This window comes from Budorcas taxicolor, chromosome 9 (assembly GCF_023091745.1).
Source record: "Budorcas taxicolor isolate Tak-1 chromosome 9, Takin1.1, whole genome shotgun sequence".
NCBI lineage: Eukaryota > Metazoa > Chordata > Mammalia > Artiodactyla > Bovidae > Budorcas > Budorcas taxicolor.
In genome coordinates, this window is record NC_068918.1 from 25,339,504 (window position 1) to 25,355,798 (window position 16,295).

Sequence of the window (16,295 nt, forward strand, 5' to 3'; positions counted from 1 at the left end):
CTGAAATGAAATGGTGCTAGTAGAAAATAACACTTAAAATGAAAGAAATTGCATATGATAGGCATATTCTAGGATTTTCTTCCTTGATACTGAGTTTTAAACAAAAAATAAACTTTAGTCTTTTGAGGTTTATTATACCACCTTCTGATAATATACTATCAGGGAGATGGTAAATAATTAATTGGAAAGTCCTGAATCGATGTTAGTAAACATTTGTCCCTCCTATAAATCAGTCAATTATGTTTGATTATGCAGATTTCTGTTTCCCACGAGTGCCATGAGATTCCCAGCAAATTGAGATATGGAACCAACATATCAGAAAATCAATAGAGAAGTATCTTTAATTGATACCTTGTCCTTAGAAAGGCATCCTTGGTACACAAGGTGTTGAGCGCTGGGGAATTCTGGAAGAAGTGTTCCAGTTTTTGAGCTAAGCGAATATTTACGAGTGAAGCCACCCTATAATTTTAAAAGTGAAAAGAAATAAATCATTATCAGCTATTTGATAATGACAGACAATTCTACAATATACAATTCTAACAATATAGAAACCTACAAAATTTCATTCTTCTTTATCTTTCAAATCATAACAAGTCAGGAGGTTTGGGTAAACTGTTTATTAGATCAAATACATGGATAAACTAGATATTTCAGCAGAATTACTGTTGCCAAATCATACATAGTTTCATAGTCGGGGCATTTTTCTTTTACTTTGGATTTTAGTTTTAAACACTTTTTCAGTTTTCACAACTTTTAGAAATTTTAGTTCACAAGTTTACATTTGTTAATGATATGTTTTAAAGAGCTACTTTAAGGCTACTGAAATTACTTTGATATGAAAGCGTCAGAAATTGCCAGATTCACTTATGAATTACCAAATCATTTATGGATTGAATAAATGAGATGGTAAGAAGTTTTAATTTATTATGCCTCAGAGATAATTAGTGGTAAAATTGTGATTGAAGCCTAACTCTTCAGATTCCCAAACTAGTACTCAGGATTTTCCCATCTCAACCTCCCTCCTTCTGCCAAATTCAGGTACTTGTTTTATTTTGAATATTTTGGAAAGCACCCTTCAAAGGTTGGAGAAGCAAATAGCAACCTACTCCAGTATTCCTGCCTGGAAAATCCCATGAACAGAGGAGCCTGGTGGCCATAGTCCAAAGGGTTGCAAAGAGTCAGTCACGACTAAGCCACGAAGCACCCTCTGGTAGTTTTCCGAAAGTCAGAAAAAGTGACAACCAAGCAACATATAATACTGCAATTCTAATGTACCCACAAGAAACCCACACATAAAGAGAGAGTAAGAATACGTAAGTCATGACGGAACCAGAGCCTTAGCAAAGGCTTCCCAGATGGCTCGGCGTTAAAGAATCTGCCTTTAGCACTGTTAGGAGATGTAGGAGACGCAGGTTGGATCCCTGGGTTGGGAAGATGCCCTGGTGGAGGAAATGGCAACCCACTTCAATATTCTTGCCTAGGAAATCCCATGGACAGAAGAGGCTAGCAGGCTACAGTCCTCGGGGTTGCAAAGGGTCAGATGACGCACACACTCATAGGTCACAACTGATTGTTGGTTTCGTTTGTGGAGAACGTCTACAGATATTAACATTGATGAATTACAAAACCTAATGTTGAATGAAGCCAGAAAGTCATAGAAAAAGTGAATCCATTTTTATGTAGGGCCAATAATAAATAATGCATTGGTGATAACAAATTGGACAATGATAAACAGTATATAATATTTACTATTTTAATCATTTCAAAAGATGGTACTAAGTACAATCATCACTACATTGTTTAATATTGCTGGTATACATTCATAAGTGATAAACTTTAATGAATGACAAAGGAGTAATTAGCACCAAATTCTGTGAGCAGTAATGTTTGGTAGGGACCGGAAGTGACTGTGGTGAGGGCACAAAGAGGACTTTTCTCTCTCTTAGGTTTATTTTAAAAACCCCGTGTGTGTGCCTGTGTTACAATAATACATTTCCCAATAAAAATGTTAGAGTGCTATGGAAACACATATTAGAGTATATGTCTTTTAACTATTTTTTAAAATTCTCATGTTGATAAATAATAGTTTTGTGATAGAAGCTAGCAACACATATGGAACATCAACAGGGGGAAGAGTGACTAAAGAAAAAAAGTCAAAAATTAAATTTGTCTGGATATGTTAACAAATGTGTACAAAGCTGGTATAAATCAAATGATAATATTCTGTCTAGAACCTATAACACAAAAAGAAAGGAGAGATTGATAAACTGGGAAAAATTAGATGTTCATTTTAATTCCACTAGGAGGTTATTTTAATTGCAGTAAACGAGGTGCCAAATCTTAGACCAGCTATGGAGGTCTGTTTCTTTTTCTTTTTTTTTCTCTGAACTGATGACTTCACTACTCTTGAACGATTAGGAATCTTATTTCCAAAAGAAAACAAGAAGGAACCTACAGAAAAGAAACAATATGATTAGAAGCAAGAGGGTCTGATTTATGAGGAAAGATTAAAGGATTTAAGCTGCACAGTTTGGTTAAGTGATGACTAAAAGAGAACATGATAACAGTCTACAAATATTTGAAAAGCATATACCAAGGAGGGAGGATTTGCTATTTATCTTGGTACAAAGTTGTTAAACTGGTCATGAATGGTTGATATTAAGGAGAAGGCTATCAGGGAAACTTCCTGGTTAAAATAGTGTATGAAATCAAGGGACTATTCCTTAGGAAATAATGGCAACTTCATTACCAGAACCACTGAAAACAAAATTGGACCCACGCTCGAAGACTCATAGGAAAAGTTTTCTTTGACCAGGACAAAGTGTTAAAGCTAGGTTTCATTTGCTTGTTTATTCCTAGCAATTAGAGGGTTCTGAGACTTTCTCTAAGGTATTTTTGAAATGTGAATCACTATATTTATGAATAAAACATTTTAAACAATCAAAATTCATGCTGCTGGTTGATAATCGCTCTTAATTTCCTCTCCATGTTTTGTTTTGCTTTTGTTGCCATTGATTTTGTTCACTTTTATATTATGAGCCATTTAAAACTTAAAAGAAGGTATATATAAAAAGTAATAAATACTCATACTTACTGTCTTGAGACATCAGACATTTGAAATACTAATGTGGCCTCTGTTTCCCTCTCTAATTTCATTCCCATCCCCCTCATAAGGAATAATTAATGTTCTGGATTTGGTTTATATCATTACTATACAAACCTTTGAAAATTTACCTCATATGTAAATGCTTTTAAATAACATATACTATTGCTTTAAAACTGGTACCATATAGTATGTATTTTTCTACATTCAATGAGATTTTTGCACACAACTTTAAGTGTTTGAGATGAACCTAATTTGATTCTTAAGGCTATAGTTCACTCATTTCCAAAGCAGTGTAGTATTTTCCTAAATATATAACATTTTATTTTCCTACTATATCATAATGGAATTGTATTTTTTGGTATTCTGAAATTATAAACAATATTGCAGTGAACATCCACATACATACCTTCTTGTACACGGTGTGAAGGTTTCTCTAGGAAGGCAGTCATAATGTGTGTGAATTTCTGTTTTATTAGGTATTGCCCCTTCTACCATTTAGAAAAGCTTCTTAGCTCCCATTCTTAACAAGGCTATATTTAAATAGTTTTAATTGCTGCTAGTTCAGTAATAGTAAAATGATTACTCATTAAGATTTTAATGTTCATTTTCTTGATTTAAAAATAGATATATTTATTGGCAGGGTGGTATTCAAAATATTTATTGACTACGCATTATAGAGGGCTTCCCCAGTGGCTCAGTGGTAAAGAGTCTGCTTGCAGTGCAGGAGTTACAGGAAACACAGGTTCAATCCTTGGATCAGGAAGATCCCCTGAGGAAGGGCAAGGCAACACACTCCAGTATTCTTGCCTGGAGAATCCCAGGGACAGAGGAGCCTGGCGGGCTTCAGTCCATGGCGTCACACAGAGTCAGACACGGCTGAAGCAACTTAGCACGCACGCATGCACACATTATAGAACCTGGTCAATCAGAACAGGCACCGTGAGCACCAACACCATGTATGTCATTCTTTTTCATCTTGGTGACTTGCCTGTTCATATACTTTACTGTATTTCTATTGGGTGGTCTTTTTATTGGGCTTCTCTTTTGGCTCAGACAATTTTTATTATTGAGTTGAACACACTCTAAAATAGTGCCATCTGATAGAACTTTCTGGGATGGGGAAAATGTTCTATTATCTGCACTGTTCAAATACAATATTCACTAGCCAGCACTTGAAATGTAAATAATGTGACAAAGAAAGTGAATATTTTATTTTATGTAAGTAATAGTCATTTGTGGCTAGTGGCTGCCATACTGCATAGCATAGTATATGTAGACATTAATCCTCTATCACTTATATATGATATATATCTAAATTTATGTTATACATTTTACATATTTGAAGCCATAGAAACATATATTTGTTTTTGCATCCTGTTTTTCTTCCTAACACTCCTCCATGTCATTAAAAGTCTTTAATAAATGATATGATATTCAGTCCTATAAAAGTCTTACAAATTATGTGACCATTTTTTATTATTAGTCATTTAGATTGATATGTTTTATACCATAGTTAATAACAATTTTGTACATAATATTTTGTTTGCATTTTCTACTATTTCTTTAAGTGAGATTCATACAAAGGTGAAATTAGTGGGAGAAAGAGTATGAACACTTAAGATTTGAACATGGATCTTGCAATGATCTTCCAGAAAATGTGTTCTGTCTTCACCAGCAGGATGTGAAAGAGCTTATCTCACCATACTTTTACCAGCTTAATAATAATTTTTATATTTGATAATTTCATTATTTAAAATATTAATTTAAATTTATTTAGTAGTTCATTTTCATGCATTTATTGGCCTTTTCTTCCTCGTGTGTTTTGTCTATTCATGTCTTTTTAAAAACCTGTTATTGAGGTCCTCCTATTTTTTTAAATAAATTGCTAGTATTTCTTCATGTAGTAGAGATACTATCCTATTGTCATATTTGCATGTGACAATGGACTAATATCTTCCCATTGTCTTTTGTTGACTTCAGATTTTGTATATGATACTTTGATTTAAATAATTTTTCATTTTCATGTTTTCATTTTTTTCCCTTTGAAATTTCTTAAATTGTTTTCATGCTTAAAAAGTTATTCCCCCTTCAGAAATGAGGTAGATATAGTTCCTTCTAATTATTATTTTTGTATTTAATAACTTATATGAACTTCATAAAGATATAAGCTTTAGAATTTTTTTTTCAAAGTAGACCATTTTTCTAACATCATGCCCTGAAGAATTTTATTTATTTATTTGGTACTCTCTCTTTTTCCATAAAGGAATTATGACAATTCATTGAAAAATACTTCTTCCTTCATTGGGTATAATGCGACCTTTCTCACACACTAAATTATTACATACACTTGGGCCTTTTTTCAGGTATCTAATCTCTACTGTAGATTTGTTCTACCTACATTTGAGTCAGTTTAATACTGTCATAATTTTGATATCTGCCAGGCAAGTCTCCTTTGATTATTCTTCTTTATACTTCTCTCAACTATTACTTCCTGTATATCCTTTGTGCATGCGTGCATGCTCAGTCACTGAGTCGTGTGACACTCATTGTGACCACATGGACTGTAGGCTGCCAGGCTGCTTTGTCCATGGAATTCCCCAGACAAGAACACTACAATGAGTTGCCATTTCGTACTGCCAGGAATCTTCCCCATCCAGGCATCGAACGCATGTCCTTGTGTCTCCTGCATTGGCAGGTGGATTCTTTACCACTGAGCAACCTGGGAAACCCCATATATCCTTTTAGATCAAGTTAATTTCCCAAAATAACTGCTCATTCAAATTTTTTAATATAAATTTATTTATTTTAATTGGAGGCTAATTACTTTACAGTACTGTAGTGGTTTTGCCATACATCAACATGAATCCACCACGGGTGTACACGTGTTCCCCATCCTGAAGCCCCCTCCCACCTCCCTCTCAAATTTTTAAATAGAGTATTAAATGTCTAAATTTAAGGAAGAATTGACACAGGGTAGCCATTCCCTTTTTCAGAGGATCTTCCCAACCCAGGGATTGAACCTGGGTCTCCTGCTTTGCAGGCAGATTCTTTACCATCTGAGCCACCAGGGATGCCTTTTCTTTTGACTACTCCCAAATATTTTGCATTTCTGCTGTTTCCTGAAATTTACATTTTACAATGTTCTACCTTTCCTATCTTTCCCAGAGACTGTTCCCACCTCTCTCAACAGGGAATCTGTGAGAAAAGTTCTGTAGAAAACAATTTGAATGACCATTTTCTCAGTTCTCCCAAGGAAAGCACTTGGCTAGTACAATTTCAGTTGCATAAAAGAGCTCATTCCTTACATACCATGGATGTCTTGGGGCATTAAGACTACATTCTCTCTGGAAATCCTGACTGAGAAGAGCTGAGACTTCAAAGTTCTTCAGACTTCTACTACCCTCTACCAAGATTTCACTCACAGAAAATGACCTGACTGCTGATACCTCAGAGAGGAAACCAAAACCACCAAACTCCCTCAATTTCCTGCCACAAAATCCACAAACCCACTTCATCTGAACTAACCCATTCCTCTTTCCAGTTTTAATGAAATAAATGTCCTTCTCTCTAGGGCCACTTCCTCCACTTCCTTGCCCATCTCTTCAGTGACCCTGTACTCTCAACTCTCTTTCACATCTTCAGTCTCTGCTCTTTACTATGTTTTATCAACATTAGAACCACAGTTCAATCCTCCTTCTGAACTAATTGTCAAGCCCACCGCTATCCTAAGTTTTCTACATTCAATTCCACTTCCCACTCTTTTCACAAATCAATCAAACCCTAGCTCTCTCACAAACCAATGAAACCCTAGCAGTGAAAATGTTCTCCCTGCAGTTATTATCTGTACTTAACTCATTCCATAGACCTTTTCCAATCCGTATCTTGATGGCCCTTTAGCCCCATTTGATAGCAGCAAGCATTCCCTTCCCTTGGAAGCACTCTTTTCTCCTGGCTTCTGTGCCACTATTTCTCCTTTCTCTTCCCTCTCTGGATTCTCCTCTTGTTCTTCTTTCCCACTTTTCACAACTCTTTTCTCATAATGTTTTTTTCTTCTCATTTATTTTCTCCCTAAATGTGTTTACCCTTTACCATGACTTCAGTCACCATCAAACTGAATACCTAAATCCTCTCATCCAGTCATATATATCCAACTGCTCACTTCAAGTATACACTGGATATTTTATAAACACATCAAATATTTGTTGTTGTTCAGCCACTAAGTCATGTCCAGCTCTTTGCAACCCCACAGACTGCAGCAAATCAGACTTCCCTGTTCTTCACTATTGCTCAGAGTTGGCTCAAACTCATGTTTATTGAGTTGCTGATGCTATACAACCATCGCATCCTCTGTCATCCTCTCCTCCTCTCACCCTCAGTCTTTCTCAGGATCAGGGTCTTTTCCTTGGTGGCTTCCTGGTGGCTCAGACAGTAAAGAATCTGCTTGCAATGCAGGAGATTTGGGTTCATTCCCTAGGTCGGGAAAATCCCCTGGAGAAGGGAATGGCTATCCACTTCAGTATTCTTGCCTGGAGAATTCTATGGACAGAGGAGCCTGGCGGGCTGCAGTCCATGGGGTCACAAAGAGTCAGACACAACATCACATATAGCAAGTTCCAAACTGAGCCCTTTGTCTTTCTATTCTTTCTACCTGCTTGTCTTCCAGTACTTCCAGGCTAAAATCAGTCATTTCTCTCCATCCTTTGGGCTTTTATCCTTATTTGGATATTTTCTTATCCAGACTAACCATGTATCTATAGCATGATGCTCCTTTTGTTTGCCTTCCTGTTTGCTGGTTTTTAATATTTGGCAACATCAGAGTCATTTTTGGTTTTCACAGTGAGGTGGAGGGAGAGCTATTGGATCTGATGGATAGAAACCAGAGACTCTGTGATGTTGAAATATCCTACAAATGCACAGGACATCTCCCACTACACAGAATTATCTGGCCTAAAATGTCAGTGGTACTAAGGCTGAGAAATCCTAATTTATGTTCCATCTGTCTGGACCACTCTTCTCCTCCTCCTCCTCCTCCTCCAAATCCTACTTATCTCAGTTCTATCTTTAAATGTTACTTCCTGTTGGAAATGTCCTGAATCACTTATACTAGGTTAACTCTCAAGACACTGTTTATAATTAGTTATGATTACTTGCTCAAGGTACGTTTTTCTGCTACACTATATAGGATCAAACTTATCCATTCACAATTTTGTTCCCACATACCTATAATACCACATATCTATCAATTAACATTTCAACCATGGGTTTAAAAAATAGAATTTCATTTTGAATTTGTAAGAAAACAAATACATCGCAGTTTCCTTAGCTGTAAATTGGTAATATTATTACCTATTTTCCCTATCTCACCATTCTTAATGCTTAAATGACCTGAAGGATATAAAGATTTGCACTGAAAGTTTCACATCCTGAGCAAACTGATGGTTGGTCACTCCAAATACAAAACAATTTTTTAAAATTTCAACTTTGTTAAATAAGCATCTTATCATAATTTTTAAAAAGTATTTAGACTCATTGGGAAAGACCCTGGTGCTGGGAAAGATTGAGGGCAAGAGGAGAAGGGGGCAACAGAGGATGAGATGGTTGGATGACATCACTGACTCAATAAACATGAGTTTGAGCAAGCTCCAGGAGATAGTGAGGGACAGGGAAGCCTGGCATGCTGCAGTCCATGGGGTCACAAAAAGTCAGACATGACTTAGTGACTGAACAACAAAAAGAATATTTTCAAGCTTTTTGATGGCCCTTAGCCGTGTTCATTTATATAATAATCACAATAATTATACTCTATTATTGCTTCAGGTTAGAAAAATAGGCTGGATAGCCTAATCAAAAAATTATTTTTACTTTATTAACAAAATCTATACCTGAGTTTTTATTGTGCTCTTCTAAGGAGGAAGAAGTAGACATGAGAAAAAATTTTCTTTTACTCGATAAAGCGAGGCTTGCCACCTGCATGCTGTACCAGCTAATGGACTGATGGTACCACCAGCTCTTCAAAACAGTAGAAGGAACACCTGAGAGAAATGATTTAAACTCCCTATTGACATAAACTTCAGTCAACTGAAGTGTATTTCTAAGTCAATATTTTTGCACTTTCACAACTGTTTATCTAATAAAGAGCTATTATTTCATTGATAAAAAAGCAATCTGGAGGATTTTATTATGTAATTAGCCATTAACTGTATTAAAAGCACTTGTGGGAAGAAATTGGTCATTTCAGAAGATTGGGGGTTTTTATATTATTTCTTAATATGCTTGCATCATTTCACCAAACTAATGGAGTTACAATTTCCCTCAGGTCCAGATGGACCACACAACACATTGCCATGGGCCCGGGTTCTGTGGCACCTTCTTTAATGATTAGTTAACTTGAGGATAATGAAGACCTGATCATGTGCCTAATTAGCCATGCAGTCTCTAATGGTAGTTTAAGTCATTTAGATAAAGTCAGTTTGTTGACCTGTCCTTTGGTTGGGAGTGAGAAGGGGGAGGGGAGTCTACAGAGAAAGTGTGTGTTGGGTGAGAAAGTGTGTGCTGTGTGTGTGCTGGGCCCTTTCTCCTGGGCTCCCACCTCTGCCACACCCTGCCATCACTCCCAGTGCAGAACAGAGCAGCAACATCACACACACACATGGTAAAACATCACAGCATAACACTTGGGTTCTTGACTACTATTAAAGGTTTTGTCTAAATAGGTATATATACTCCAAATACCAGTTTTTTCCATATCCTCAGCTTTAGGCTTTTTAAAATTTAAATAAAAATTTCTTGGATCAATGGTGGTCTTTAAAAAAATACTCTTTCTAGTATCTAATATTAGATGAGAATAATTGAAAAATTCCCCCTGCTAGGTTAATTGGAGGTTCAGTAGGTCCATGTAAAGAATCGTTAGTTGCCCCAAATCTAATTTAACTCTGTCTGAAGTGCTCAGCCATTCAAGGGACTCTTCATAAATAACATTTATTTCTATATTTGCCAATAAGGATGAATAACCCTGTTGTTAAGATTGTAATACATGTTATAGCGATATACAATGTAAATGAAAATAATTCTTACCTCATTCTTCAGCTTGCTTCCAGAAAACCTTAAAAATAAGAACATTTTTCAGTAATTAAAAATACACATACAGTTATAGCTATCAAGGAAATGCAGAGGACCTACAAAAGTAGTAACTTTATACCACGACTAGTGAAATAAATCTAGAGAAATGTGTTTGATTTTCAAAGGGACCCAAGCCTCTAACGGAAAGTAGAATAAAGGATATTGAGCAGTCAGGTAAGAATTGAGACAATGAAGGCACACAATATGAAGCATTTGTGTGTTCTAACCTGTATTTTCACTTCACAGCAAGCAGTGGTTAATAAGCTGCCATTAAGTTCTCTATAGTATCTGAGTTCATCTTAGTATGACTCAGGTGACTGAAGTTATTTGTTTTTCCATAAGATACCTTACTTTTAAAAATAAATCATTCTTTTGAGAGTTAGAGCAGTTATTGGTAAATTAAACCATAAAGAAATTTCAGATGCAGATTTAATCATTTGGAGTTCTAATTTTTAAAAAATAATAATTGCATATTATCACTGGTTTCATTGGATGCCACCTTACTCGTCAATAATATCCTCCTGAGAGTTGATGGCAGATTAGAGCAACATGTTCTTTATATTCATTTGTATTTTTTCCTTCACAGAGACTCAGTAGCTGGGGTCAGAAGCCTTATCATACTAAAGTAAGCTGATATATCAGAGCATATGTGGCTAGGGAAGAATAAGCTTTTCATTCTCATAAGATACTGGCCAAAGCATCTTTAAAGCAGGTTATCACATAGAAAAAAATACATTTTCTGCCTTTATTTTATTGAATCTAGCTTGAAAATCAATTTAGCCTTAGAAGCAAATATTAATTTAAAAGCAGTTCTGCTTCCTGGTTTCTCTTTTACATCTCTCTGGGACACCTGGCTCACCATTAATTTCTCATTAATGACTGCAAATTATATAAATTGCCCAGTCATTGTAAGTGTCCATACAAAGTTAAAATTACGGTCTGATGCTGAAAGGAAAACATTTCAATAAGCAAAATTAGCAAGTCATTTTATTCAATATATATTATTTAAAGACATTCAGAGAACTTGTCTTGAAGATAGCAGGACTCTACCTTGTCAGGCCTTTTCCAGAATAAACGGAATGGTAATATGCACTACTCTCTTTGATGCCAATCCCATAATAATGATACCTAGAACAAGAACCAGCTCTGTGTTAATATAGTTTCTTGAAGTGGAAAACTAAAGTAGAATTGAAGTGAATCACAGGTAAGAACTGCAGTCCCTTGATCATCATCTTCCTTTCCTGACTTTTTTCAAGTAACATCTTAATGTGTTTAATCCTTCTTTAACAGTAACTAAGCCTACTTATGGTCATATTTCTGGCTCTTAGCTTGAAAAAGAAGGAAAATCACCTACTGCCAATCCCTTTCAAACCTCTAAAAAATTAGGTTTCAAAAGCCAGAAAAAGAAAAAAAAATGTAATTGTAGGCATTTAACTGTAGGCACTTAAATTTGTAAATGTAGACACTGGCTCTAAGTATATCCAGTGTATTTATCAACAAATTGCTTGGTTCAATTTGAATGTGGTCAATTAAAACAGAAAACGGTGGGTCTTCTTCGTAGTACATCTATTGAATGGAGAAGAATGTGACTTTATGTGTGGGGAAGACAATGATGTCATGTATAAGAATATGTACAAAGCATATGACCCTTTAAAAGTTATTTTCCTCAGGAGGAGTGAAAAACCCAATTCACTGTCATTTTCACTTCAAGTTTTTATGCAACAGTGGGGAGAAAACAACTATGTGGTGAATCAGTGGAGATATGAAATGTGGAATGTAATGAACAATTTGTTATCAGTGTCTCTATGGAGCCTGAGACACGGGCAAATGCAGCATCCTGTGGAATCTCAAGTTGTACCTCATTCTCCTCAACTGCAGAATCCCGACTTACTTCACACTCAAGTACAAATGCTACACAGGGGACACAAACACCAGTTGGACAGTGGGTATTTAGTGAGGCTGGCCAAAGTCTGCTAATTTCTGCCTTCACTTTCCCTTCCCTTCTCTGCCTACCACGCAGCACCATTAAATATTTGGTTATCTACCATTTCAATTTGCACTCATCTAAAATCAGGGAAAGAATGAAAGAAAAAGATAAGGGGGCTTCCAGTAGACTTCAGTGTAATCATATTTAAAAGTTCGTTTCTTAGCATCGCCATCTGAGTTTAAAGTGGAGAAGACAATGGAGGATCTATGCTTCAAGGCCCCTTTGCTGACCTCAATAATAAAGAAGGGACTTGGCAGAGCAACTCCGACCCTAAATGTTTTCAAGTCTCAGGGCAAGAGTACAAATGGGGGCCCACAGGCCTTATACCTAATTAGGTAAAATATATAAGTTGCGTGAACACACTGTGAAACAAAATGTCCCTGTCCTCCTGTCGTGACAGCATACCGCCATAATGATCGGGCAGGTAGGTCTGAGCTTAGAATGCCTGGCCTCCTGAAGTTCCATGAGGAAACATGGTGGTGTGAGAAGAGCCATCCCCACCTCACTCCTCTCCCCAGCCTCTGCTCCTCTGCTCCCTGTGAGGGGCTGCTCGAGACCACTCCAGCCTCCACAGCCAAGATCCACCCTCACACACACCTGAACAGCTGCCCCCGAGCCGCCTAGCAGGTCTCTGTCTCTGAGGATGGGTGAGGGAAGAGGCCTGCATAGGCCCAGAGGCACGCCTGAGGCCGTTTGGAGTTCTTGGGCCCCATGGACTTAAAATGTGGGCTGGAGGGAGCATGTGGTCTCCAGGTGGGCACATCCATACGGGCTGTGACTTCCTTGTCTCCTGAGGAGACCAGCTGAAAGAGGGCAGAAACAGAGCCCTCTGTGAGTGTGAGTCCCAGAGATGGCTTCTCACCCGTCAGGTTTCTGGCAGTATAGTGGTAGAGAAGATGCCTCTAATGACACTGGGCCATTTGAGATGGAAAAGAAAGCGTTTCTAAATATGAAAAAAAATTACACAATTATAATAAGAAATGCTTCAGAAAGAGCTGTTCTATTTGATCAAGGTAGGGAAGATATTTTAGGAATGTAGCAGACTTGGTATAAGTTTTCAAGCCTTCAGTTTTGGCAGAAAAACGAAAGCAGTCTATTAACCTAAAGAGAATAAGCTCCATTTTTACAGTAAAAAAATAACCCTCTGGTAGATAAGGGAAAAGCACTGCTATGGTATATTGGGACAAAGAGAGAAATGAAGGAAATATGAAACTTGAGAAAACTCCAAAATTTTGAGTTTATTTGTCTCTAATTAGAAGCTAAAAGAAGAAAACTATTTAAATCATAGATAAAGACATTACCAAAAGCAGCTATAGTAATAGAAAATGATAAGGTAAATACCTAAAAACCATAACAAATGGACATATTTAGATGACATTTGGCCAAGCATATTAGGATTAGTTAGTGAACATAAGTCTGAAATAATTATAACTATTTTTCTTTTATTAGGTTTTAGAACTAAGATAACCATAAGAAAATGACTTTGTATTGGGTTAAATAAAGCAAGAGATGCCTGAGAACAAGAGAAACTATTACAGTGAAAATAAACTGCAATTTCATGATCTTTTGCAAAGCTTGCTCTTTGCTCTATAGATGCCACAGTTCAAATAACTTCACTAACACAGCATTGTAAATCAATTATACTCCAAATAAAAATGAATTAATACAAACATCATTGTAGCCACTGTCTGAAGCAATACATGGTAAGCATTGCTTTAAAAGTTGATTGATCTTCCAGGTGGTGCTAGGGGTAAAAAGAAAATCCCCCTGTCAATGCAGGAGACTAAGAGACATGGGTTCAGTCCCTGGGTTGGGAAGATGCCCTGGAGAAGAGCATAGCAACCCACTCTAGTTGGTATTCTTGCTTAGAGAATCCCATGGATGGGGAACCAGGCATGCTATAGTCCATAGGGTCACAAAGAATCAGACATGACGGAAGCAACTTAGCACTCAGCACTCATTCTTTTATATAATTTGATCTTCTTGTTTCTCATCTATAATCCTTTTTTCAACATGTAAGTAATATTACACCATGATGAAATGTTTGCCATGTAAACTGAGAAGGAACTACTTGCCTTCACATGTGGTAGACAACATTTGTAAGACAAATCAAAGGGATAACCACGAGTTCAGCAAATATTGGATGGCACACTGTATCCTGACCACCGTGTGAGCTGTCAACACAATGATTAAAAACCAGACATGGATGATCAACCAGGAACCTATACGTTTCTGAATTTCATCGTGGTTCATGGCTTCCTGAGCCCGGCTGCCTGCCAGTCACAGAGCAGCAACCACACTGAAAAACCCTTAGGCAAACTTTACTTTCATTTAAAAATATCACTTGATGATCACTTTTTGTAAAAACTGCAACATCCTTTAGGACCCCCCAAAATACTGAGTAACTGATTTGTATTTCTTTTTTTACTTCAGATTTTTAAGGAAAGAATATTTTTATTACACAATTCATTTGTTCCTCATTTTTAAAAAACAGCTATTATTTTTGCTTCCTCCCTTCTCATCATTAAGGCAGAATATCTTTAAAAATGGGTTTCCCTGGTTGCTCAGACAGTAAAGAATCCACCTGCAATGCGGGAGACCTGGGTCAGGAAGATTTCCTGGAGGAGGGCATGGCAACTCACTCCAGTATTCTTGCCTGGAGAATCCCCATGGACAGAGGAGCCTGGCTCACTACAGTCCATGGGGTCGCAAAGAGTCGGACACAACTGAGCAACTAAGCACACACACATCTTTAAAAACAGAAGTATTTAATACCTCCACCTACAATGAGAATCAAGATATTATATCTGAAAAAAAATCTTTTAAGTAATGTATTTTATTCATAGGTCACATATAAATGATACCATCAACCAGATACACATTGACACCTGAAGAAGGTAATCGGTCAGCAATTTTCCACTCTACAAGAGAGAAGCAGCCAGCCCTTTTCTCATTAGCAATGTCTCATAATTGAGACATGTTGATGTACTTGAGCATGTTACATGAGCACAACCTTATAAATATGCTGGCCAACAAGGAACTAGTGAAAGAGTGAACACTGTTTCTTTCAAACATGTATCCAAGGCTTACTGTGTGCTAGGAGCTAAGGATTCAAATAGAGACTGATGAGGGTTTCTGCCCTGGGGGAGTGGGCAGTCTTGTGGGCGGGGGGGGGCGAAGCATGCAAAGAAAGAATTGCAAATTAATATGTGTTAAAACTGAAGCAGGTGATAGTCAATGCTAGTATAAACAGTTACCACTTATTGAGCAACTATTACATGTAAAGAATTTTACCTATATTTCACCTCGAAATTCCACAGCAGCCTGCTAGTAAAGTAATATTTCCATTTCAAAGCAAAGTTCAAAAAGGTTATGTGATTTTTTTGAATAAGTTGTGTGAAAGATTATGAGTTTGAAGACAATATTCAAACCCGAAGCTCCACAGAGCACTCTCTGTGAGACCATGTTCCCTCCATACTCATGATACAAAATTACACTGCATCTTAATTTAATTTATAATTAGAAATTCTTAGATGAAATATAGTTCAAACATGCTTGCACTCAGCAGACACATTCCCTCTCCAACTTCAGCATTAATCATTAAGAATTAATAGCTAACTTGAATCATTAAGAACAATACCGTTGGTCTGAATGTTTCATATTTGAAATTCTATATGTAAACAAACATACCCTCTAGAATATAAGCTCCCTATAAAGGGAAATCAATAAATATTTGTTGAATAAATAAATTTATCACATGAAAAAAGTTAAAAATAACAATATGTCATAAATAAAATGTTAAAAACAAGAATTTGTTAATAAAGGGCATGCATATAGTATCATACACTTAAACACAGCACAATTTAAAATTTGATAGAGATTTTAAAATCTCTTGTCTAATGTGATGTGAGGAAATTGACTATTTCCTTTAACACTACCACAAGTACTGAATGATTTAGGGAGACCTGAGTTCAATCCCTGGGTCGGGAAGATCTCCTGGAAAAGGAAATGGCAACCCACTCTAGTATTCTTGCTTGGAAGATCCCATGGATGGAGGAGCCTGGTAGGCTACAGTCCATGGGG

At 36.7% G+C, this 16,295-nt stretch overlaps 1 protein-coding gene across 1 annotated transcript in view; it reads right to left on the reverse strand.

Moving 5' to 3' along the window:
- The window catches only part of RFX6 (regulatory factor X6), a 49,455-nt gene that overhangs the window by 20,800 nt on the left and 12,360 nt on the right, over nt 1-16,295 (reverse strand). Inside the window, exons 5-7 of the mRNA XM_052645927.1 lie at nt 11,276-11,353; nt 10,181-10,208; nt 352-459 (exon numbers count right to left, since the gene is read on the reverse strand). Of these exons, the coding sequence (XP_052501887.1) occupies nt 352-459; nt 10,181-10,208; nt 11,276-11,353 (214 nt within the window). The remainder of the gene's footprint in view (nt 1-351; nt 460-10,180; nt 10,209-11,275; nt 11,354-16,295) is intronic.